This window comes from Heptranchias perlo, chromosome 27 (assembly GCF_035084215.1).
Source record: "Heptranchias perlo isolate sHepPer1 chromosome 27, sHepPer1.hap1, whole genome shotgun sequence".
Lineage (NCBI taxonomy): Eukaryota > Metazoa > Chordata > Chondrichthyes > Hexanchiformes > Hexanchidae > Heptranchias > Heptranchias perlo.
This window is the reverse complement of record NC_090351.1, coordinates 39,597-65,809: the sequence shown is the minus strand read 5'-3', so window position 1 is coordinate 65,809 and position 26,213 is coordinate 39,597. Positions and strand designations below refer to the sequence as shown.

Below are 26,213 nucleotides of genomic sequence, written 5' to 3'. Positions count from 1 at the left end.
AGAGGGGAGAGAAAGGGAGACAGGGGGAAGAGAAAGGGGGACAGGGGGAAGAGAAAGGGGATAGGGGGAAGAGAAAGGGGGACAGGGGGAGAGAAAGGGGGACAAGGGGAGAGAAAGGGGGACAGGGGGGAGAGAGGGGGGCAGGAGGAGGGAGAGGGGGACAGAGGGAGGGAGAGGGGGGACAGGTGGAGAGAGAGGGGGACAGGTGGAGAGAGAGGGGGACAGGCGAGAGAGAGGGGGAGAGAGAGTACATGGGGAGTGAGAGAGGGGTGACAGGGGGAGACAGAGAGGGGGCAAGAGAGAGAGGGGGGATGGAGGGAGAGAGAGAGAGAGTGGGGACGGGGGAGAGAGAAACAGAGGAGGGAGCGACACGTGTGAGAGAGTGAGAGAGAAAGGGAGTGGGGCGGAGAGAGAGGCAGAGAAATGAGGGGGAGAGGGACATGGAGAGAGGGGGAGAGATGAGGGGGAGAGAGGGAGAGAGATGAGGGGGAGAGAGAGAGAGATGAGGGGGAGAGAGGGAGAGAGAGATAGGGGGAGAGAGGGAGAGAGAGATAGGGGGGGAAGTGGGAGAAAGGAACAGAGGTTGAAAGGATGGGGGAGAGGGAGAGACGGGGGAAAGAGATGGTGGGAGAGGGGGGGTGAGACAGAGAGGGAGAGAGAGAGAGATGGGGTGAGAGATGGGAGAGATAGAGATGGGGAGAGAGAGGGGACGGGGTAGAGAGACAGGGGAGAGGGAGAGAGGGATACGGGAGAGACAGAAAAGGGAGACGGTGGGGAGAGAGAGAGACACACGGGAGAGAGAGGGGACAAGGGGAGAGAGAGAGGGGACAAGGGAGAGAGAGAGGGGACAAGCGGGAGGAGAGAGAGAGAGATAGAGAGAGAGAGAGGGGATGGGGGAGAGGGGTCGGGGGAGAGTGAGAGAGGGTTCGGGGGAGAGGGGACAGGGAGAGAGAGGGGCAATTGGGATCAGAGAGAGGGGACAGGGGGAGAGAGAGAGGGAGAGGGAAGGACAGAGAGAGGGAGAGAAATGAAGGGGGAGGGGGACAGTGGGAGAAAGGGACAGGGGAGAGGGAGAGACAGGGAGAGAGAGAGAGAGAGACGGGAGAGAGAGAGAGACGGGGAGAGAAAGAGACGGGGAGAGAAAGAGACGGGGAGAGAAAGAGACGGGGAGAGAAAGAGACGGGGAGAGAAAGAGACGGGAGAGAAAGAGACGGGGAGAGGGAGAGGGACGGGGAGAGAGAGAGATGGATGACGGGGCGGACAGAGAGAGAGAGAGACAGGGGAGAGGGAGAAAGAGAGATGTGGGGGAGAGAGAAAGTGATGACAGGGGGAGAGAGGGGATGGGGGAGAGAAAGAGGGGGAGAGGGGCAGAGTGAGGGGAGAGGGGCAGAGTGAGGGGGAGAGGGGCAGAGTGAGGGGGAGGGGCAGAGTGAGGGGGAGAGGGGCAGAGTGAGGGGGAGAGGGGCAGAGTGAGGGGGAGAGGGGCAGAGTGAGGGGGGAGAGGGAGATAGGGACGGGGAGAGGGGCAGAGTGAGGGGGAGAGGGAGATAGGGACGGGGGAGAGGGGCAGAGTGAGGGGGAGAGGGAGATAGGGACGGGGGAGAGGGAGATGAGGAAAGAGAGAGGGGGAAAGAGAGTGAGAAACGGGGAAAGAGAGTGAGAAACGGGGAAAGAGATAGAGATGGGGAGAGAGTCAGGGAGAAAGGGGACAGGGGAGTGAGAGAGGAGGACGAGAGAGAGAGAGGCAGGGAGAGAGAGGGGGGAGAGAATAGGGGGCAGGGAGAGAGGCAGAGGGAGACAGGGGAGAGAGAGGGGGGGCGGGGAGAGAGGGGGGCGGGGAGAGAGAGAAAGGGGGCGAGGAGAGAGGCAGAAAAGGACAGGGGAGAGAGAGTGGGGGACGGGAGAGAGAGAGAGAGAAAGGGGGACGGGAGAGAGAGAGACGGGAGAGAGAGAGAGAGAGAAAGGGGGACGGGAGAGAGAGAGAGAGAGAGACGGGAGAGAGAGAGAGAGAAAGGGGGACGGGAGAGAGAGAGAGAGAGAGAGACGGGAGGAGAGAGAGAGAAAGGGGGACGGGAGAGAGAGAGAGAGAGAGATGGGGGGACGGGAGGAAGAGAGAGAGAGAGAGGGGGGGGGAACGGGAGAGGAGAGAGAGAGACGGGAGGGAGAGAGAGAGGGACGGGAGGGAGAGAGAGAGAGAGAGAGAGGGACGGGAGAGAGAGAGAGAGAGAGAGGGATGGGAGAGAGAGAGAGAGAGAGAGGGACGGGGAGAGAGAGAGAGAGAAGGGGACGGGAGAGAGAGAGAGAGGGGGACAGGAGAGAGAGCGAGGGAGACGGGGAGAGAGAAAGAGAGAGGGGGGGACGGGGAGAGAGAGAGAGAGAGGGGGACGGGAGAGAGAGAGAGAGAGGGGGGACGGGAGAGAGAGAGGGGGACAGGGGGAGTGAGAAAGGAAGGGCAGAGGGACAGGGTTAGAGGAGAGGAGGGAGAAGGGAAGAGAGAAAGATAATGAGAGGGGAGTGAGTGAGGGAGAGACAATATGAGAAAGGGGGAAGAGAGAATTGAACCCTCCCACTGACCCTCCATCCACTCCACACCCTCCCACTGACCCTCCATCCACTCCACACCCTCGCACTGACCGACCATCCACTCCCCACCCTCGCACTGACCGACCATCCACTCCACACCCCTCCCACTGACCCTCCATCCACTCCACACCCTCCCACTGACCCTCCATCCACTCCACACCCTCGCACTGACCGACCATCCACTCCCCACCCTCGCACTGACCGACCATCCACTCCACACCCTCCCACTGACCCTCCATCCACTCCACACCCTCCCACTGACCGACCATCCACTCCCCACCCTCGCACTGACCGACCATCCACTCCCCACCCTCGCACTGACCGACCATCCACTCCACACCCTCGCACTGATCCTCCATCCACTCCACACCCTCCCACTGATCCTCCATCCACTCCACACCCTCCCACTGACCGACCATCCACTCCCCACCCTCGCACTGACCGACCATCCACTCCACACCCTCGCACTGATCCTCCATCCACTCCACACCCTCCCACTGATCCTCCATCCACTCCACACCCTCCCAATGACCAACCATCCAGTCCCCACCTTCACACCGAACGACCGTCCACTACCCACCCTCCCATTGACCAGCCATCCTCTCCCCACCCTCCCACTGTCCCTCCGTCCACTCCCTTCACTCGCACTGATCCTCCGTCCACTCCCCAACCTCCCACTGACCCTCCATCCACTCCATACCCTCCCACTGACGCTCCGTCCACTCCCCACCCTCCCACTGTCCCTCCGTCCACTCCCTTCACTCGCACTGATCCTCCATCCACTCCATACCCTCCCACTGACGCTCCGTCCACTTCCCACCCTCCCACTGACGCTCCGTCCACTCCCCACCCTCCCACTGACGAACCGTCCACTATCCATCCTGTGTATGTTCACAATGTCTCTGTGTGTGTTCTCACTGTCCCTGTGTGTGTTCACACCGTGTTCGCTCTGTCCCAGTTTGTGTGTGTTCACTTTATCCGTGTGTGTGTTCACACTGTCCCTGTGCATTTTCACACAGTCCCTGCGTGTGTGGTCACTGTGTTCACACTGTCCCTGTGCATGTTCACAATATGCTTACACTGTAGCTGTGTGTGTTCACTCTGTGTTCACACTGTCCCTTTGTGTGTGTTTGTTCACGCTGTGTTCACAATGTCTCTTTGTTCGTGTTCACTGTCCCTGTGTATTCACACTGTATCTGTGTGTGAGTTCACACTGTGATCATACTGTCCTTTTGTGTGTTCACACTGTCTGTCCCTATGTGTGTTCACACTGTTCCTGTGCGTCTTCACACTGTCCCTGCATGTGTTCACACTGTCCGTGTGTTGACACTGTACCTGTGTGTTCACAATGTCTTTTTGTGCGTGTTCATACTATCCTTGTGTCTTCACACTGCACTCACACTGTACGTGTGTGTGAGTTCACACTGTGTTCACATTGTCCCTTTGTGTGCATTCACACTGTACCTGCGTGTGTTCACACTGTCCCCATGTGTTTCATGCTGTGTTCAAATTGTGTTCACACTGTCTGTGTTCATACTGTGTTCACACTGTCCCTGTGTGCGTTCAACACTGTACCTAAGTGTGTTCATACTGTGTTCACACTGTCCCTGTGTGTGCGTTTACACTGTACCTAATTGTGTTCACAATGTCTCTTTGTGCGTGTTCATACTGTCCTTGTGTTTTCACACTGCGCTCACACTGTACCTGTGTGTTCATACTGTCCCTTTCTGTGTGTTCACACTGTACCTGTGTGTGTTCACACTGCCCCCATGTGTTCAAACTGTGTTCACACTGTCCCTGTGCATTTTCACACAGTCCCTGTGTATGTGGTGACTGTGTTCACACTGTCCCTGTGCATTTTCACACTGTCCCTGCGTGTGTTCACACTGTCCGTGTGTGTGTTCATACTATGTTCACACTGATCCTGTGCATATTCACACTTTCCCTGTGTGTTCACACTGTACCTGTGTGTGTGTTCGTATTGTATTGAAACTGTCTCCGTGTGTGTGTTCACACAGTCCATGTGCGTGTTCATACTGTGCTGACACTGTCCATGCGTGTCATCACAATGTTCACACTCTCCTTGCATGTTCACACTGTCCCTTTGTGTGTTCACAGTGTTCAAACTGTGTTCACACTATACCTGTGTGAGTGTTCACAGTGTCTGTGTGTGTGTTCACAGTGTGAACACTGTCCCTGTGTGTGTTCACACTGTGTTTACACGGTACCTATGTGTCTGTTCACACTGTGTGTTTGTTCACATTGTACCTATGTGTGTTTACATTGTCACAATGTGCGAGTTCACACTGTGTTCACATTGTTCCTGTGTGTGTTTACACTGTGTTCACACTGCCCGTATGTTGAAAATGATCCTGTGTGTGTGTTCACACTGTGCTCACACTGTCCCTGTGTCTGTTCACACTGTGCCTGTGTGCATGCTCACACTGTCCCAGTGTGTGTTCAGTGTTCACACTGTCCCCGTGTGAGTGTTCTCACTGTCCCCGTGTGTGTTCACACTGTCCCCGTGTGAGTGTTCTCACTGTCCCCGTGTGTGTTCACACTGTCCCTGCGTCTATATTCACACAGTGTTCACACTATCCCTATGTGTAAGTTCACAGTGTTCACACTGTCCCTGTGTGTGCTCACACTGTCCCTGTGTATGAGTTCACACTGTCCCTGTGTGTGCTCACAATGTAACTGTGTTTGAATTCACATTGTATTCACACTGTCCCTGTGTATGAGTTCACACTGTGTTCACACTGTGTTCACACTGTCCGTGTGTGAGTTCACACTGTATTCACACTGTCCCCATGTGTGTTCACACTGTCCCTGTGTGTGAGTTCACAATGTTCCCATGTGAGTTCACACTGTCCTTGTGTGTGTTCACACTGACCCCATGTGTGTTCACACTGTCCCTGTCTATGTTCACACTGAAACTGTGTGTCTGTTTACACTGTCCATGTGTGATTACACTGCGTTCACACCATTCCATGTGTGTGCTCACCCAGTCCCCATGTGTGTTCCCACTGTCCCCGTCTGTGTGTACACACCCTGTCCCCGTATGTGTGCTCACCCTGTCCCCGTGTGTGTTCCCACTGTCCCCGTGTGTGTGCACACCCTGTCCCCGTATGTGTGCTCACCTTATCCCCATGTTTGTGTGCTCACACTATCCCCGTGTGTATCCACACAGTCCCCGTGTATGTTCATGCTATCATTGTGTGTTCACACTGTACCTGAGTGTGTTCACTGTGTTCATAATGACCCTTTGTGTTCACACTGTCCCTGTCTGTGTGGTCACACTGTGCTCACACTGTCCCCATGTGAGTGCTCACTATGTATCTGTTCACACTATCCCTGTGTGTGTTCACACTGTGCTCACACTGTCCCCGCGTGTGTCCACACATCCCTATATATGTTCACACTGTCCCTGTGTGTTCACACTGAGTTCACACTGTCCCTGCATATGTGTTTATTTTGTCCACACTGTCCGTGTGTGTTCACACTGTGTTTACATTGTCCGTGTAACTGTTCATACTGTCCATGTGTGTTCACACTGTCCTCACACTGTCCCCGTGTGTGCGTGTGTCCACACGTCCCCATATGTGTTCACACTGTCCCTGTGTGTGTGTTCACACTGTCCCTGCATATGTGTTCAATCTGGTCACACTGACCCTGTGTTTTCACACTGCATCTGTGTGTGTGTTCACTGTGTTGACACTGTCCCTGTGTATCTGTTCACACTGTGTTTACACTATCCTGGTGTGTCTTTTCATAATGTCCGTGTGTGTTCACACTGTTGACACTGTCCCTGTGTGTGTGTTCACACTGCTGACACTGTCCCTGTGTGTGTGTTCACACTGTTGACACTGTCCCTGTGTGTGTGTTCACACTGTGCCTGTACATTTTCACACTGACCCTGCGTGAGGTCACACTGTCCCTGCGTGTGTGTTCACACTGCCCGTGTGTGTGTTCACACAATGTTCACACTGACCCTGTATATGTGTTTACACTGTCCCTGTGTGTTCACACTGTACATGGTGTGTTTGTTCGTATTGTGTTGAAACTGTCTCTGTGTGTGTGTTCACACTGTCCCTGCGTGAGAGTTCAATCTATGTTCACACTGTACCTGTGTGTGTTCACACTGGATCTGTGTGAGTGTTCACAATGTAAACACTGTCCCTGTATGTGTTCACACTGTCTGTGTGTGTTCAGTGCTCACACTGTCCATGTGTGAGTTCACACTGTCCCTTTATATGCTCACATTGTGTTCACAATGTCCCTGTGCATTCACGTGAGTTCACACTGTGTTCACATTGTTCCTGTGTGTGTTTACACTGTGTTCACACTGCCCCTGTGTCTGTTCATACTGTGCCCGTGTGTGTGTTCACTTCATTCACACTGTCCCCGTGTGCGAGTTCACACTGTCCCCGTGTGCGAGTTCACACTGTCCCCGTGTGCGAGTTCACACTGTCCCCGTGTGCGAGTCCACACAGTGTTCACACTGTCCCTGTGTGCGAGTCCACACAGTGTTCACACTGTCCCTGTGAGAGTCCACACAGTGTTCACACTGTCCCTGTGTGAGAGTCCACACAGTGTTCACACTGTCCCTGTGTGCGAGTCCACACAGTGTTCACACTGTTCCTGTGTGCGAGTCCACACAGTGTTCACACTGTCCCTGTGTGCGAGTCCACACAGTGTTCACACTGTCCCTGTGTGCGAGTCCACACAGTGTTCACACTGTCCCCGTGTGCGAGTCCACACACTGTTCACACTGTCCCCGTGTGCGAGTCCACACAGTGTTCACACTGTCCCTGTGTGAGAGTCCACACAGTGTTCACACTGTCCCTGTGCGAGTCCACACAGTGTTCACACTGTCCCTGTGTGCGAGTCCACACAGTGTTCACACTGTCCCTGTGTGCGAGTCCACACAGTGTTCACACTGTCCCTGTGTGTGAGTCCATACAGTGTTCACACTGTCCCGGTGTGCGAGTCCACACAGTGTTCACACTGTCCCTGTGTGAGAGTCCACACAGTGTTCACACTGTCCCGGTGTGAGAGTCCACACAGTGTTCACACTGTCCCGGTGTGAGAGTCCACACAGTGTTCACACTGTCCCTGTGTGCGAGTCCACACAGTGTTCACACTGTCCCTGTGTGCGAGTCCACACAGTGTTCACACTGTCCCTGTGTGAGAGTCCACACAGTGTTCACACTGTCCCGGTGTGCGAGTCCACACAGTGTTCACACTGTCCCTGTGAGAGAGTCCACACAGTGTTCACACTGTCCCTGTGTGAGAGTCCACACAGTGTTCACACTGTCCCGGTGTGCGAGTCCACACAGTGTTCACACTGTCCCTGTGTGAGAGTCCACACACTGTTCACACTGTCCCTGTGTGCGAGTCCACACAGTGTTCACACTGTCCCTGTGTGCGAGTCCACACAGTGTTCACACTGTCCCTGTGTGCGAGTCCACACAGTGTTCACACTGTCCCTGTGTGTGAGTCCACACAGTGTTCACACTGTCCCTGTGTGCGAGTCCACACAGTGTTCACACTGTCCCTTTGCGAGTCCACACAGTGTTCACACTGTCCCTGTGTGCGAGTCCACACAGTGTTCACACTGTCCCTGTGTGAGAGTCCACACAGTGTTCACACTGTCCCTGTGTGAGAGTCCACACAGTGTTCACACTGTCCCTGTGTGAGAGTCCACACAGTGTTCACACTGTCCCTGTGCGAGTCCACACAGTGTTCACACTGTCCCGGTGTGCGAGTCCACACAGTGTTCACACTGTCCCTGTGTGAGAGTCCACACAGTGTTCACACTGTCCCGGTGTGCGTGTCCACACAGTGTTCACACTGTCCCGGTGTGCGAGTCCACACAGTGTTCACACTGTCCCTGTGTGCGAGTCCACACAGTGTTCACACTGTCCCTGTGTGAGAGTCCACACAGTGTTCACACTGTCCCTCTGAGAGTCCACACAGTGTTCACACTGTCCCTGTGTGCGAGTCCACACACTGTTCACACTGTCCCTGTGTGTGAGTCCACACAGTGTTCAAACTGTCCCTGTGTGAGAGTCCACACAGTGTTCACACTGTCCCTGTGTGAGAGTCCACACAGTGTTCACACTGTCCCTGTGTGAGAGTCCACACAGTGTTCACACTGTCCCTGTGTGCGAGTCCACACAGTGTTCACACTGTCCCTGTGTGCGAGTCCACACAGTGTTCACACTGTCCCTGTGTGCGAGTCCACACAGTGTTCACACTGTCCCTGTGTGAGAGTCCACACAGTGTTCACACTGTCCCTGTGTGCGAGTCCACACAGTGTTCACACTGTCCCTGTGTGCGAGTCCACACAGTGTTCACACTGTCCCTGTGTGAGAGTCCACACAGTGTTCACACTGTCCCTGTGTGAGAGTCCACACAGTGTTCACACTGTCCCTGTGTGAGAGTCCACACAGTGTTCACACTGTCCCTGTGTGAGAGTCCACACAGTGTTCACACTGTCCCTGTGTGCGAGTCCACACAGTGTTCACACTGTCCCTGTGTGCGAGTCCACACAGTGTTCACACTGTCCCTGTGTGAGAGTCCACACAGTGTTCACACTGTCCCTGTGTGAGAGTCCACACAGTGTTCACACTGTCCCTGTGTGAGAGTCCACACAGTGTTCACACTGTCCCTGTGTGCGAGTCCACACAGTGTTCACACTGTCCCTGTGTGAGAGTCCACACAGTGTTCACACTGTCCCTGTGAGAGAGTCCACACAGTGTTCACACTGTCCCTGTGTGCGAGTCCACACAGTGTTCACACTGTCCCTGTGTGAGAGTCCACACAGTGTTCACACTGTCCCGGTGTGCGAGTCCACACAGTGTTCACACTGTCCCTGTGTGTGAGTCCACACAGTGTTGACACTGTCCCTGTGTGCGAGTCCACACAGTGTTCACACTGTCCCTGTGCGAGTCCACACAGTGTTCACACTGTCCCTGTGTGCGAGTCCACACAGTGTTCACACTGTCCCTGTGTGAGAGTCCACACAGTGTTCACACTGTCCCTGTGCGAGTCCACACAGTGTTCACACTGTCCCGGTGTGCGAGTCCACACAGTGTTCACACTGTCCCTGTGTGAGAGTCCACACAGTGTTCACACTGTCCCGGTGTGCGAGTCCACACAGTGTTCACACTGTCCCTGTGCGAGTCCACACAGTGTTCACACTGTCCCTGTGTGCGAGTCCACACAGTGTTCACACTGTCCCTGTGTGCGAGTCCACACAGTGTTCACACTGTCCCTGTGTGCGAGTCCACACAGTGTTCACACTGTCCCGGTGTGCGAGTCCACACAGTGTTCACACTGTCCCTGTGCGAGTCCACACAGTGTTCACACTGTCCCTGTGTGCGAGTCCACACAGTGTTCACACTGTCCCTGTGTGCGAGTCCACACAGTGTTCACACTGTCCCTGTGTGTGAGTCCACACAGTGTTCACACTGTCCCTGTGTGCGAGTCCACACAGTGTTCACACTGTCCCTGTGTGAGAGTCCACACAGTGTTCACACTGTCCCTGTGTGAGAGTCCACACAGTGTTCACACTGTCCCTGTGTGAGAGTCCACACAGTGTTCACACTGTCCCGGTGTGCGAGTCCACACAGTGTTCACACTGTCCCTGTGTGCGAGTCCACACAGTGTTCACACTGTCCCTGTGTGCGAGTCCACACAGTGTTCACACTGTCCCTGTGTGCGAGTCCACACAGTGTTCACACTGTCCCTGTGTGCGAGTCCACACAGTGTTCACACTGTCCCTGTGTGCGAGTCCACACACTGTTCACACTGTCCCTGTGTGCGAGTCCACACACTGTTCACACTGTCCCTGTGTGTGAGTCCACACAGTGTTCACACTGTCCCTGTGTGAGAGTCCACACAGTGTTCACACTGTCCCTGTGTGAGAGTCCACACAGTGTTCACACTGTCCCTGTGTGCGAGTCCACACAGTGTTCACACTGTCCCTGTGTGCGAGTCCACACAGTGTTCACACTGTCCCTGTGTGAGAGTCCACACAGTGTTCACACTGTCCCTGTGTGCGAGTCCACACAGTGTTCACACTGTCCCTGTGTGAGAGTCCACACAGTGTTCACACTGTCCCTGTGTGAGAGTCCACAGTGTTCACACTGTCCCTGTGTGAGAGTCCACACAGTGTTCACACTGTCCCTGTGTGAGAGTCCACAGTGTTCACACTGTCCCTGTGTGAGAGTCCACAGTGTTCACACTGTCCCTGTGTGAGAGTCCACACAGTGTTCACACTGTCCCTGTGTGAGAGTCCACACAGTGTTCACACTGTCCCTGTGAGAGAGTCCACACAGTGTTCACACTGTCCCTGTGTGCGAGTCCACACAGTGTTCACACTGTCCCTGTGTGAGAGTCCACACAGTGTTCACACTGTCCCGGTGTGCGAGTCCACACAGTGTTCACACTGTCCCTGTGTGAGAGTCCACACACTGTTCACACTGTCCCTGTGTGCGAGTCCACACAGTGTTCACACTGTCCCGGTGTGCGAGTCCACACAGTGTTCACACTGTCCCGGTGTGCGAGTCCACACAGTGTTCACACTGTCCCGGTGTGCGAGTCCACACAGTGTTCACACTGTCCCTGTGTGCGAGTCCACACAGTGTTCACACTGTCCCTGTGTGAGAGTCCACACAGTGTTCACACTGTCCCGGTGTGCGAGTCCACACAGTGTTCACACTGTCCCTGTGTGAGAGTCCACACAGTGTTCACACTGTCCCTGTGCGAGTCCACACACTGTTCACACTGTCCCGGTGTGCGAGTCCACACAGTGTTCACACTGTCCCTGTGTGCGAGTCCACACAGTGTTCACACTGTCCCCGTGTGCGAGTCCACACAGTGTTCACACTGTCCCCGTGTGCGAGTCCACACAGTGTTCACACTGTCCCTGTGTGCGAGTCCACACAGTGTTCACACTGTCCCTGTGTGCGAGTCCACACAGTGTTCACACTGTCCCTGTGTGCGAGTCCACACAGTGTTCACACTGTCCCTGTGTGAGAGTCCACACACTGTTCACACTGTCCCGGTGTGCGAGTCCACACAGTGTTCACACTGTCCCTGTGTGAGAGTCCACACAGTGTTCACACTGTCCCGGTGTGCGAGTCCACACAGTGTTCACACTGTCCCGGTGTGCGAGTCCACACAGTGTTCACACTGTCCCTGTGAGAGTCCACACAGTGTTCACACTGTCCCTGTGAGAGTCCACACAGTGTTCACACTGTCCCTGTGAGAGTCCACACAGTGTTCACACTGTCCCTGTGTGCGAGTCCACACAGTGTTCACACTGTCCCTGTGTGCGAGTCCACACAGTGTTCACACTGTCCCTGTGTGCGAGTCCACACAGTGTTCACACTGTCCCTGTGTGCGAGTCCACACAGTGTTCACACTGTCCCGGTGTGAGAGTCCACACAGTGTTCACACTGTCCCTGTGTGCGAGTCCACACAGTGTTCACACTGTCCCTGTGTGCGAGTCCACACAGTGTTCACACTATCCCTGTGCGAGTCCACACAGTGTTCACACTATCCCTGTGCGAGTCCACACAGTGTTCACACTGTCCCTGTGCGAGTCCACACAGTGTTCACACTGTCCCTGTGTGAGAGTCCACACAGTGTTCACACTGTCCCTGTGCGAGAGTCCACACAGTGTTCACACTGTCCCTGTGCGAGTCCACACAGTGTTCACACTGTCCCTGTGTGAGAGTCCACACAGTGTTCACACTGTCCCTGTGTGCGAGTCCACACAGTGTTCACACTGTCCCTGTGTGCGAGTCCACACAGTGTTCACACTGTCCCTGTGTGAGAGTCCACACAGTGTTCACACTGTCCCTGTGTGAGAGTCCACACAGTGTCCACACTGTCCCTGTGTGCGAGTCCACACAGTGTTCACACTGTCCCGGTGTGAGAGTCCACACAGTGTTCACACTGTCCCTGTGTGAGAGTCCACACAGTGTTCACACTGTCCCTGTGTGAGAGTCCACACAGTGTTCACACTGTCCCTGTGTGTGAGTCCACACACTGTTCACACTGTCCCTGTGTGCGAGTCCACACAGTGTTCACACTGTCCCTGTGTGAGAGTCCACACAGTGTTCACACTGTCCCTGTGTGAGAGTCCACACAGTGTTCACACTGTCCCTGTGTGAGAGTCCACACAGTGTTCACACTGTCCCTGTGTGAGAGTCCACACAGTGTTCACACTGTCCCTGTGTGAGAGTCCACACAGTGTTCACACTGTCCCGGTGTGCGAGTCCACACAGTGTTCACACTGTCCCTGTGTGCGAGTCCACACAGTGTTCACACTGTCCCTGTGTGCGAGTCCACACAGTGTTCACACTGTCCCTGTGTGCGAGTCCACACAGTGTTCACACTGTCCCTGTGTGCGAGTCCACACAGTGTTCACACTGTCCCTGTGTGCGAGTCCACACACTGTTCACACTGTCCCTGTGTGCGAGTCCACACACTGTTCACACTGTCCCTGTGTGTGAGTCCACACAGTGTTCACACTGTCCCTGTGTGAGAGTCCACACAGTGTTCACACTGTCCCTGTGTGAGAGTCCACACAGTGTTCACACTGTCCCTGTGTGCGAGTCCACACAGTGTTCACACTGTCCCTGTGTGCGAGTCCACACAGTGTTCACACTGTCCCTGTGTGAGAGTCCACACAGTGTTCACACTGTCCCTGTGTGCGAGTCCACACAGTGTTCACACTGTCCCTGTGTGAGAGTCCACACAGTGTTCACACTGTCCCTGTGTGAGAGTCCACAGTGTTCACACTGTCCCTGTGTGAGAGTCCACACAGTGTTCACACTGTCCCTGTGTGAGAGTCCACAGTGTTCACACTGTCCCTGTGTGAGAGTCCACAGTGTTCACACTGTCCCTGTGTGAGAGTCCACACAGTGTTCACACTGTCCCTGTGTGAGAGTCCACACAGTGTTCACACTGTCCCTGTGAGAGAGTCCACACAGTGTTCACACTGTCCCTGTGTGCGAGTCCACACAGTGTTCACACTGTCCCTGTGTGAGAGTCCACACAGTGTTCACACTGTCCCGGTGTGCGAGTCCACACAGTGTTCACACTGTCCCTGTGTGAGAGTCCACACACTGTTCACACTGTCCCTGTGTGCGAGTCCACACAGTGTTCACACTGTCCCGGTGTGCGAGTCCACACAGTGTTCACACTGTCCCGGTGTGCGAGTCCACACAGTGTTCACACTGTCCCGGTGTGCGAGTCCACACAGTGTTCACACTGTCCCTGTGTGCGAGTCCACACAGTGTTCACACTGTCCCTGTGTGAGAGTCCACACAGTGTTCACACTGTCCCGGTGTGCGAGTCCACACAGTGTTCACACTGTCCCTGTGTGAGAGTCCACACAGTGTTCACACTGTCCCTGTGCGAGTCCACACACTGTTCACACTGTCCCGGTGTGCGAGTCCACACAGTGTTCACACTGTCCCTGTGTGCGAGTCCACACAGTGTTCACACTGTCCCCGTGTGCGAGTCCACACAGTGTTCACACTGTCCCCGTGTGCGAGTCCACACAGTGTTCACACTGTCCCCGTGTGCGAGTCCACACAGTGTTCACACTGTCCCTGTGTGCGAGTCCACACAGTGTTCACACTGTCCCTGTGTGCGAGTCCACACAGTGTTCACACTGTCCCTGTGTGCGAGTCCACACAGTGTTCACACTGTCCCTGTGTGAGAGTCCACACACTGTTCACACTGTCCCGGTGTGCGAGTCCACACAGTGTTCACACTGTCCCTGTGTGAGAGTCCACACAGTGTTCACACTGTCCCGGTGTGCGAGTCCACACAGTGTTCACACTGTCCCGGTGTGCGAGTCCACACAGTGTTCACACTGTCCCTGTGAGAGTCCACACAGTGTTCACACTGTCCCTGTGAGAGTCCACACAGTGTTCACACTGTCCCTGTGAGAGTCCACACAGTGTTCACACTGTCCCTGTGTGCGAGTCCACACAGTGTTCACACTGTCCCTGTGTGCGAGTCCACACAGTGTTCACACTGTCCCTGTGTGCGAGTCCACACAGTGTTCACACTGTCCCTGTGTGCGAGTCCACACAGTGTTCACACTGTCCCTGTGTGAGAGTCCACACAGTGTTCACACTGTCCCTGTGTGCGAGTCCACACAGTGTTCACACTGTCCCTGTGTGCGAGTCCACACAGTGTTCACACTGTCCCTGTGTGCGAGTCCACACAGTGTTCACACTGTCCCTGTGCGAGTCCACACAGTGTTCACACTGTCCCTGTGTGCGAGTCCACACAGTGTTCACACTGTCCCTGTGAGAGTCCACACAGTGTTCACACTGTCCCTGTGTGAGAGTCCACACAGTGTTCACACTGTCCCTGTGCGAGTCCACACAGTGTTCACACTGTCCCTGTGTGAGAGTCCACACAGTGTTCACACTGTCCCTGTGTGAGAGTCCACACAGTGTTCACACTGTCCCTGTGTGCGAGTCCACACAGTGTTCACACTGTCCCTGTGTGCGAGTCCACACAGTGTTCACACTGTCCCTGTGTGAGAGTCCACACAGTGTTCACACTGTCCCTGTGTGAGAGTCCACACAGTGTCCACACTGTCCCTGTGTGCGAGTCCACACAGTGTTCACACTGTCCCGGTGTGAGAGTCCACACAGTGTTCACACTGTCCCTGTGTGAGAGTCCACACAGTGTTCACACTGTCCCTGTGTGAGAGTCCACACAGTGTTCACACTGTCCCTGTGTGCGAGTCCACACACTGTTCACACTGTCCCTGTGTGCGAGTCCACACAGTGTTCACACTGTCCCGGTGTGAGAGTCCACACAGTGTTCACACTGTCCCTGTGTGAGAGTCCACACAGTGTTCAACCTGTCCCTGTGTGCGAGTCCACACAGTGTTCACACTGTCCCTGTGTGAGAGTCCACACAGTGTTCACACTGTCCCTGTGTGAGAGTCCACACAGTGTTCACACTGTCCCTGTGTGCGAGTCCACACAGTGTTCACACTGTCCCGGTGTGAGAGTCCACACAGTGTTCACACTGTCCCTGTGTGAGAGTCCACACAGTGTTCACACTGTCCCTGTGTGAGAGTCCACACAGTGTTCACACTGTCCCTGTGTGCGAGTCCACACAGTGTTCACACTGTCCCTGTGTGAGAGTCCACACAGTGTTCACACTGTCCCTGTGTGCGAGTCCACACACTGTTCACACTGTCCCTGTGTGCGAGTCCACACAGTGTTCACACTGTCCCGGTGTGAGAGTCCACACAGTGTTCACACTGTCCCTGTGTGAGAGTCCACACAGTGTTCACACTGTCCCTGTGTGAGAGTCCACACAGTGTTCACACTGTCCCTGTGTGAGAGTTCACACAGTGTTCACACTGTCCCTGTGTGAGAGTCCACACAGTGTTCACACTGTCCCTGTGTGCGAGTCCACACAGTGTTCACACTGTCCCTGTGTGAGAGTCCACACAGTGTTCACACTGTCCCTGTGCGAGTCCACACAGTGTTCACACTGTCCCTGTGTGCGAGTTCAAACAGTGTTCACACTGTCCCTGTGAGAGTCCACACAGTGTTCACACTGTCCCTGTGTGCGAGTCCACACAGTGTTCACACTGTCCCTGTGTGAGAGTCCACACAGTGTTCACACTGTCCCTGTGCGAGTCCACACACTGTTCACACTGTCCCGGTGTGCGAGTCCACACAGTGTTCACACTGTCCCTGTGTGCGAGTCCACACAGTGTTCACACTGTCCCTGTGTGCGAGTCCACACAGTGTTCACACTGTCCCCGTGTGCGAGTCCACACAGTGTTCACACTGTCCCTGTGTGCGAGTCCACACAGTGTTCACACTGTCCCTGTGTGCGAGTCCACACAGTGTTCACACTGTCCCTGTGTGCGAGTCCACACAGTGTTCACACTGTCCCGGTGTGAGAGTCCACACAGTGTTCACACTGTCCCTGTGTGAGAGTCCACACAGTGTTCACACTGTCCCTGTGTGAGAGTCCACACAGTGTTCACACTGTCCCTGTGTGCGAGTCCACACAGTGTTCACACTGTCCCTGTGTGAGAGTCCACACACTGTTCACACTGTCCCTGTGTGCGAGTCCACACAGTGTTCACACTGTCCCGGTGTGAGAGTCCACACAGTGTTCACACTGTCCCTGTGTGAGTCCACACAGTGTTCACACTGTCCCTGTGTGAGTCCACACAGTGTTCACACTGTCCCTGTGTGAGAGTCCACACAGTGTTCACACTGTCCCTGTGTGCGAGTCCACACAGTGTTCACACTGTCCCTGTGTGAGAGTCCACACAGTGTTCACACTGTCCCTGTGTGCGAGTCCACACAGTGTTCACACTGTCCCTGTGCGAGTCCACACAGTGTTCACACTGTCCCTGTGTGCGAGTCCACACAGTGTTCACACTGTCCCGGTGTGAGAGTCCACACAGTGTTCACACTGTCCCTGTGTGAGAGTCCACACAGTGTTCACACTGTCCCTGTGTGAGAGTCCACACAGTGTTCACACTGTCCCTGTGTGCGAGTCCACACAGTGTTCACACTGTCCCTGTGTGAGAGTCCACACAGTGTTCACACTGTCCCTGTGTGCGAGTCCACACACTGTTCACACTGTCCCTGTGTGCGAGTCCACACAGTGTTCACACTGTCCCGGTGTGAGAGTCCACACAGTGTTCACACTGTCCCTGTGTGAGAGTCCACACAGTGTTCACACTGTCCCTGTGTGAGAGTCCACACAGTGTTCACACTGTCCCTGTGTGAGAGTCCACACAGTGTTCACACTGTCCCTGTGTGAGAGTCCACACAGTGTTCACACTGTCCCTGTGTGAGAGTCCACACAGTGTTCACACTGTCCCTGCGTGAGAGTCCACACAGTGTTCACACTGTCCCTGTGCGAGTCCACACAGTGTTCACACTGTCCCGGTGTGAGAGTCCACACAGTGTTCACACTGTCCCGGTGTGAGAGTCCACACAGTGTTCACACTGTCCCGGTGTGAGAGTCCACACAGTGTTCACACTGTCCCGGTGTGCGAGTCCACACAGTGTTCACACTGTCCCTGTGAGAGTCCACACAGTGTTCACACTGTCCCTGTGTGCGAGTCCACACAGTGTTCACACTGTCCCTGTGTGAGAGTCCACACAGTGTTCACACTGTCCCTGTGTGCGAGTCCACACAGTGTTCACACTGTCCCTGTGTGCGAGTCCACACAGTGTTCACACTGTCCCTGTGTGCGAGTCCACACAGTGTTCACACTGTCCCTGTGAGAGTCCACACAGTGTTCACACTGTCCCGGTGTGCGAGTCCACACAGTGTTCACACTGTCCCTGTGTGCGAGTCCACACAGTGTTCACACTGTCCCTGTGAGAGTCCACACAGTGTTCACACTGTCCCTGTGTGCGAGTCCACACAGTGTTCACATTGTCCCTGTGAGAGTCCACACAGTGTTCACACTGTCCCTGTGTGCGAGTCCACACAGTGTTCACACTGTCCCTGTGTGAGAGTCCACACAGTGTTTACACTGTCCCGGTGTGAGAGTCCACACAGTGTTCACACTGTCCCTGTGAGAGTCCACACAGTGTTCACACTGTCCCTGTGTGCGAGTCCACACAGTGTTCACACTGTCCCTGTGTGCGAGTCCACACGGTGTTCACACTGTCCCTGTGTGCGAGTCCACACAGTGTTCACACTGTCCCTGTGTGCGAGTCCACACAGTGTTCACACTGTCCCTGTGTGCGAGTCCACACAGTGTTCACACTGTCCCTGTGTGCGAGTCCACACAGTGTTCACACTGTCCCTGTGCGAGTCCACACAGTGTTCACACTGTCCCGGTGTGCGAGTCCACACAGTGTTCACACTGTCCCTGTGTGCGAGTCCACACAGTGTTCACACTGTCCCTGTGTGAGAGTCCACACAGTGTTCACACTGTCCCTGTGTGCGAGTCCACACAGTGTTCACACTGTCCCTGTGCGAGTCCACACAGTGTTCACACTGTCCCTGTGCGAGTCCACACAGTGTTCACACTGTCCCTGTGCGAGAGTCCACACAGTGTTCACACTGTCCCTGTGAGAGTCCACACAGTGTTCACACTGTCCCTGTGTGAGAGTCCACACAGTGTTCACACTGTCCCTGTGTGCGAGTCCACACAGTGTTCACACTGTCCCTGTGTGCGAGTCCACACAGTGTTCACACTGTCCCTGTGAGAGAGTCCACACAGTGTTCACACTGTCCCTGTGTGAGAGTCCACACAGTGTTCACATTGTCCCTGTGCGAGTCAACACAGTGTTCACACTGTCCCTGTGTGCGAGTCCACACAGTGTTCACACTGTCCCTGTGTGAGAGTCCACACAGTGTTCACACTGTCCCTGTGTGAGAGTCCACACAGTGTTTACACTGTCCCGGTGTGAGAGTCCACACAGTGTTCACACTGTCCCTGTGAGAGTCCACACAGTGTTCACACTGTCCCTGTGTGCGAGTCCACACAGTGTTCACACTGTCCCTGTGTGCGAGTCCACACAGTGTTCACACTGTCCCTGTGTGCGAGTCCACACAGTGTTCACACTGTCCCTGTGTGCGAGTCCACACAGTGTTCACACTGTCCCTGTGTGCGAGTCCACACAGTGTTCACACTGTCCCTGTGCGAGTCCACACAGTGTTCACACTGTCCCGGTGTGCGAGTCCACACAGTGTTCACACTGTCCCTGTGTGCGAGTCCACACAGTGTTCACACTGTCCCTGTGTACGAGTCCACACAGTGTTCACACTGTCCCTGTGTGCGAGTCCACACAGTGTTCACACTGTCCCTGTGTGCGAGTCCACACAGTGTTCACACTGTCCCTGAGAGAGTCCACACAGTGTTCACACTGTCCCGGTGTGCGAGTCCACACAGTGTTCACACTGTCCCGGTGTGCGAGTCCACACAGTGTTCACACTGTCCCTGTGCGAGTCCACACAGTGTTCACACTGTCCCTGTGCGAGTCCACACAGTGTTCACACTGTCCCTGTGCGAGTCCACACAGTGTTCACACTGTCCCTGAGAGAGTCCACACAGTGTTCACACTGTCCCTGTGCGAGTCCACACAGTGTTCACACTGTCCCTGTGTGCGAGTCCACACAGTGTTCACACTGTCCCTGTGTGCGAGTCCACACAGTGTTCACACTGTCCCTGTGTGCGAGTCCACACAGTGTTCACACTGTCCCTGAGAGTGTCCATCAGTGTTCACACTGTCCCCGTGTGCGAGTTCACAGTGTTCACACTGTCCCTGTGTGCGAGTCCACACAGTGTTCACACTGTCCCTGTGTGCGAGTTCACACAGTGTTCACACTGTCCCTGTGTGCGAGTCCACACAGTGTTCACACTGTCCCGGTGTGCGAGTCCACACAGTGTTCACACTGTCCCTGTGTGCGAGTCCACACAGTGTTCACACTGTCCCGGTGTGCGAGTCCACACAGTGTTCACACTGTCCCTGTGTGCGAGTCCACACAGTGTTCACACTGTCCCTGTGTGCGAGTCCACACAGTGTTCACACTGTCCCTGTGTGAGAGTCCACACAGTGTTCACACTGTCCCGGTGTGTGAGTTCACAGTGTTCACACAATCCCTGTGAAACTCACGCTGTGTTCTCGCTGTGCCTGTGTGTTCACACTGTAACTGTCCGTGTGTTCATTGTGTTCTCACTGTCCATGTGCGAGTCCACACAGTGTTCACACTGTCCCTGTGTGCGAGTCCACACAGTGTTCACACAATCCCTGTGAAACCTATAAAGATAGGGGAGTCTATAACGAGGGGGCACAGATTTAAGTTGAGAGGGGAGAGATACAAAAGGATCCAGAGGGGCAATTTTTTCACTCAAAGGGTGGTGAGTGTCTGGAACGAGCTGCCAGAGGCAGTAGTAGAGGCAGGTACAATTTTGTCTTTTAAAAAGCATTTGGACAGTTACATGGGGAAGATGGGTATCGAGGGATATGGGCCAAGTGCAGGCAATTGGGACTAGCTTAGTGGTATAAACTGGGCGACATGGACATGTTGGGCCGAAGGGCCTGTTTCCATGTTGTAACTTCTATGATTCTATGATTCTAAACTCACGCTGTGTTCTCGCTGTGCCTGTGTGTTCACACTGTAACTGTCCGTGTGTTCATTGTGTTCTCACTGTCCCCGTGTTCACACCGTGTTTACACTATCCGTGTCTCTGCTCACACTGTCCCCGTGTGTGCTCGCACTCTGCTCACACTGTCCCCGTGTGTGCTCGCACTCTGCTCACACTGTCCCCGTGTGTGCTCGCACTCTGCTCACACTGTCCCCGTGTGTGCTCGCACTCTGCTCACACTGTCCCCGTGTGTGCTCGCACTCTGCTCACACTGTCCCCGTGTGTGCTCGCACTCTGCTCACACTGTCCCCGTGTGTGCTCGCACTCTGCTCACACTGTCCCCGTGTGTGCTCGCACTCTGCTCACACTGTCCCCGTGTGTGCTCGCACTCTGCTCACACTGTCCCCCTGTGTGCTCGCACTCTGCTCACACTGTCCCCGTGTGTGCTCGCACTCTGCTCACACTGTCCCCGTGTGTGCTCGCACTCTGCTCACACTGACCCCGTGTGTGCTCGCACTCTGCTCACACTGTCCCCGTGTGTGCTCGCACTCTGCTCACACTGTCCCCGTGTGTGCTCGCACTCTGCTCACACTGTCCCCGTGTGTGCTCGCACTCTGCTCACACTGTCCCCGTGTGTGCTCGCACTCTGCTCACACTGTCCCCGTGTGTGCTCGCACTCTGCTCACACTGTCCCCGTGTGTGCTCGCACTCTGCTCACACTGTCCCCGTGTGTGCTCGCACTCTGCTCACACTGTCCCCGTGTGTGCTCGCACTCTGCTCACACTGTCCCCGTGTGTGCTCGCACTCTGCTCACACTGTCCCCGTGTGTGCTCGCACTCTGCTCACACTGTCCCCGTGTGTGCTCGCACTCTGCTCACACTGTCCCCGTGTGTGCTCGCACTCTGCTCACACTGTCCCCGTGTGTGCTCGCACTCTGCTCACACTGTCCCCGTGTGTGCTCGCACTCTGCTCACACTGTCCCCGTGTGTGCTCGCACTCTGCTCACACTGTCCCCGTGTGTGCTCGCACTCTGCTCACACTGTCCCCGTGTGTGCTCGCACTCTGCTCACACTGTCCCCGTGTGTGCTCGCACTCTGCTCACACTGTCCCCGTGTGTGCTCGCACTCTGCTCACACTGTCCCCGTGTGTGCTCGCACTCTGCTCACACTGTCCCCGTGTGTGCTCGCACTCTGCTCACACTGTCCCCGTGTGTGCTCGCACTCTGCTCACACTGTCCCCGTGTGTGCTCGCACTCTGCTCACACTGTCCCCGTGTGTGCTCGCACTCTGCTCACACTGTCCCCGTGTGTGCTCGCACTCTGCTCACACTGTCCCCGTGTGTGCTCGCACTCTGCTCACACTGTCCCCGTGTGTGCTCGCACTCTGCTCACACTGTCCCCGTGTGTGCTCGCACTCTGCTCACACTGTCCCCGTGTGTGCTCGCACTCTGCTCACACTGTCCCCGTGTGTGCTCGCACTCTGCTCACACTGTCCCCGTGTGTGCTCGCACTCTGCTCACACTGTCCCCGTGTGTGCTCGCACTCTGCTCACACTGTCCCCGTGTGTGCTCGCACTCTGCTCACACTGTCCCCGTGTGTGCTCGCACTCTGCTCACACTGTCCCCGTGTGTGCTCGCACTCTGCTCACACTGTCCCCGTGTGTGCTCGCACTCTGCTCACACTGTCCCCGTGTGTGCTCGCACTGTGTCCACAGGTCCCCGTGTTTGTGTGTGTTTTCACACTGCACCCGTGTGTTCACAATGTGCTCACACTGTGTCCACACATCCCCGTATGTGTTCACACTGTCCCTGAGTGTGTGTTCACATTGAGTTCACTCTGTGCCTGCATATGTGTTCACTCTGTTCACACTGAACCTGTGTTCACACTGCACCTGTGGGAGTGTTGACACTGTCCCTGTGTATCTGTTGACACTGTCCCTGTGTATCTGCTCACACTGTCCCTGTGTATCTGCTCACACTGTCCCTGTGTATCTGCTCACACTGTCCGTATATGTGCTCACACTGTCCGTATATGTGCTCACACTGTCCGTATATGTGTCCACACTGTCCATGTTTGTTCACACTGTGTTCACACTGTCTGTGTCTGTTCACACTGTCCCTGTGTCTGTGTTCACACTGGTGGCACTGTCCTTGTGTGTGTGTTCACACTGGCTCTGTGTGTTCTCACTTTAACTGTGTGCGAGTTCACACTGTCCCTGTGAGTGCGCTCACACTGCGCTCACTCTGTAACTGCGTGCGTGCTCACACTGCGCTCACTCTGTAACTGCGTGCGTGCTCACACTGCGCTCACTCTGTAACTGCGTGCGTGCTCACACTGCGCTCACTCTGTAACTGCGTGCGTGCTCACACTGCGCTCACTCTGTAACTGCGTGCGTGCTCACACTGCGCTCACTCTGTAACTGCGTGCGTGCTCACACTGCGCTCACTCTGTAACTGCGTGCGTGCTCACACTGCGCTCACTCTGTAACTGCGTGCGTGCTCACACTGCGCTCACTCTGTAACTGCGTGCGTGCTCACACTGCGCTCACTCTGTAACTGCGTGCGTGCTCACACTGCGCTCACTCTGTAACTGCGTGCGTGCTCACACTGCGCTCACTCTGTAACTGCGTGCGTGCTCACACTGCGCTCACTCTGTAACTGCGTGCGTGCTCACACTGCGCTCACTCTGTAACTGCGTGCGTGCTCACACTGCGCTCACTCTGTAACTGCGTGCGTGCTCACACTGCGCTCACTCTGTAACTGCGTGCGTGCTCACACTGCGCTCACTCTGTAACTGCGTGCGTGCTCACACTGCGCTCACTCTGTAACTGCGTGCGTGCTCACACTGCGCTCACTCTGTAACTGCGTGCGTGCTCACACTGCGCTCACTCTGTAACTGCGTGCGTGCTCACACTGCGCTCACTCTGTAACTGCGTGCGTGCTCACACTGCGCTCACTCTGTAACTGCGTGCGTGCTCACACTGCGCTCACTCTGTAACTGCGTGCGTGCTCACACTGCGCTCCCACTGCGTGCAAGTTCACACTGTGTTCACAATGTCCCTTTGTTTTTCACTCTAAGTTCACACTGTCCCCGTGTCTGTGTTCACAGTGTACCTTTTTGGTGTGTTCACACTGTCCCCGTGTCTGTGTTCACACGATGTTCACACTGTCCCTTTGTTCACACTGTTCCTATGTGTGTGTTTACACTGCATTCACACTGTCCCCGCGTGCATCAACGTTGAGTTCACTCTGTTCACACTGTCGGTGTTCACACCATCCCTGTGTGCTCGCACTGTGTTCTCACTGTCCCTGTGTGTGTTCACACTGTAAGTGTGTGTGAGTTCATACTGTGTTCACCTTGTCCCTCTGTATGTGTTCACACTGTGCTCACTCTGTCCCTGTCCGTTTACACTGTCCCTGTCTGTGTTCGCACCGTCCCTGTGTGTGCGTTTGTGTTCGCACCGTCTGTGTGTGTGTGTGTCTGTGTTCGCACAGTCCCTGGGAGCGCGTCCACGCGCGTGTGCTCGCACCGACCCCGCACGCTCACATTGTGTTCGTGCCGTCCCTCTGTATGTGTTCACAGTGTGTTCGCGCCGTCCCCTTCTGTGCGTCTGCGTCCGCGCAGTCCCCGTCTGTGTGCGTGTCTGCGTCCGCGCCGTCCCCGTCTGTGTGCGTGTCTGCGTCCGCGCCGTCCACGTCTGTGTGCGTGTCTGCGTCCGCGCCGTCCACGTCTGTGTGCGTGTCTGCGTCCGCGCCGTCCCCGTCTGTGTGCGTGTCTGCGTCCGCGCCGTCCCCGTCTGTGTGTGCGCCGTCCCCGTGTGCGTGTCGGCGTCCGCGCCGTCCCCGTCTGTGTGCGTGTCGGCGTCCGCGCCGTCCCCGTCTGTGTTCGCACCGTCACTGGGAGCACGTCCACGCAGCGCATGCACCCTATCCCTGCGTGTGCGTTCACACTGTACCTGTGCCGCTGTAGTAACACGTCTTGTGCATTTTGCCCATGAACAGTTCGAGTCCAATGATAGCGTATATGATGATCATGAAGAGGACGAGCAGAGCAATGTGGAGCAGGGGGACCATGGCCTTAATGATCGAGTTTAGCACCACCTGTAAACCTGAACACAGACATCAGTCACCAGCCAGTCTGTCCTCCTGGTTACAAATTGGATAACCAGGTGGTGAAGGATAGAAAACTGGAGCCTGGTCTTCAGTTGCTTCCAAGCCTTTATTCACAGAGATTCACATTACCCACTCCATCCCCTAGATAAACTCTCATATAAATGGATATGAGAGAGTCCCCAATTAATTCGCACCACCTGAATACAATTAACACTCACTGATATAAATCACATGGATACAATAAATACTCCTCACCAACACCAGAAGGAGACTATACAGCCCATCAAGCCTGTGCTGGCTCTTTGTAAGAGCAATCCCGTTAGTCCCATGAAAGCCATGATTGAATCTGCTTCCATCACCCTTTCAAGCAGCGAATTCCAGATCATAACCACTCACTGCGTAAAACATTTTTCCTCATGTCACCTTTGGTTCTTTTGCCAATCACCTTAAATCTGTGTCCTCTGGTTCTCGACCCTTCCACCAATGGGAACAGTTTCTCTTTATTTACTTTATCTAAACCCTTCATGATTTTGAACATTTCTATAAAATCTCCTCTTAACCTTCTCTGCTCTAAGGAGAATAACCCCAGCTTCTCCAGTCTATCCATGTAACTGAAGTCCCTCATCCCTGGAATCATTCTAGTAAATCTCATCTGCACCCTCTCTAAGGCCTTCACATCCTTCCTAAAGTGCAGTGCCCAGAATTGGACAGAACACTCCAGTTGTGGCCAAATCAGTGACGTTCATAAAGGTTCATCATGACTTCCTTGCTTTTGTACTCTATGCCTATATTTATAAAGCCCAGGATCCCATATGCTTTTTTAACCACTTTCTCAACCTGCCCTGCCACCTTCAACGATTTGTGTACATGATCCCCCAGATCTCTCTGTTCCTGCACCCACTTTAGAATTGTACCCTTTAGTTTATATTGCCTCTCCTCATTCTTCCAACCAAAATGTATCACTTCACACTTCTTGGCCTTAAATTTCATCTGCCGTATATCCGCCCATTCCACCAGCCTGTCTATATCCTCTTGAAGTCTATCACTATCCTCCTCACTGTTCCCTTCCAAGTTTTGTGTCATCTGCAAATTTTAAAATTGTGCCCTGTACACCCTAGTCCAAGTCATTAATATATATCAAGAAAAGCAGTGGTCCCAGCACTGACCCCTGGGGAACACCACTGTACACCTCCCTCCAGTCCGAAAAACAACTGTTCACCACTACTCTCTGTTTCCTGTCTCTTCGCCAATTCTGTATCCATGCTGCCACTGCCCCTTTTATTCCATTGGCTTCAATTTTGCTGACAAGCCTATTATGCGGCACTTTATCAAAAGCCTTTTGAAAGTCTATATACATCACATCAACCACATTGCCCTCATCTAC

The 26,213-nt window shown here is 54.8% G+C and overlaps 1 protein-coding gene across 2 annotated transcripts in view; it reads right to left on the bottom strand.

Moving 5' to 3' along the window:
• LOC137344336 (voltage-dependent L-type calcium channel subunit alpha-1S-like) overlaps positions 1-26,213 on the bottom strand; it is a 198,909-nt gene that overhangs the window by 137,078 nt on the left and 35,618 nt on the right. For both annotated transcript variants that reach the window (XM_068007199.1, XM_068007198.1), the window contains exon 5: positions 24,673-24,825. In XM_068007199.1, the coding sequence (XP_067863300.1) occupies positions 24,673-24,825 (153 nt within the window). The remainder of the gene's footprint in view (positions 1-24,672; positions 24,826-26,213) is intronic.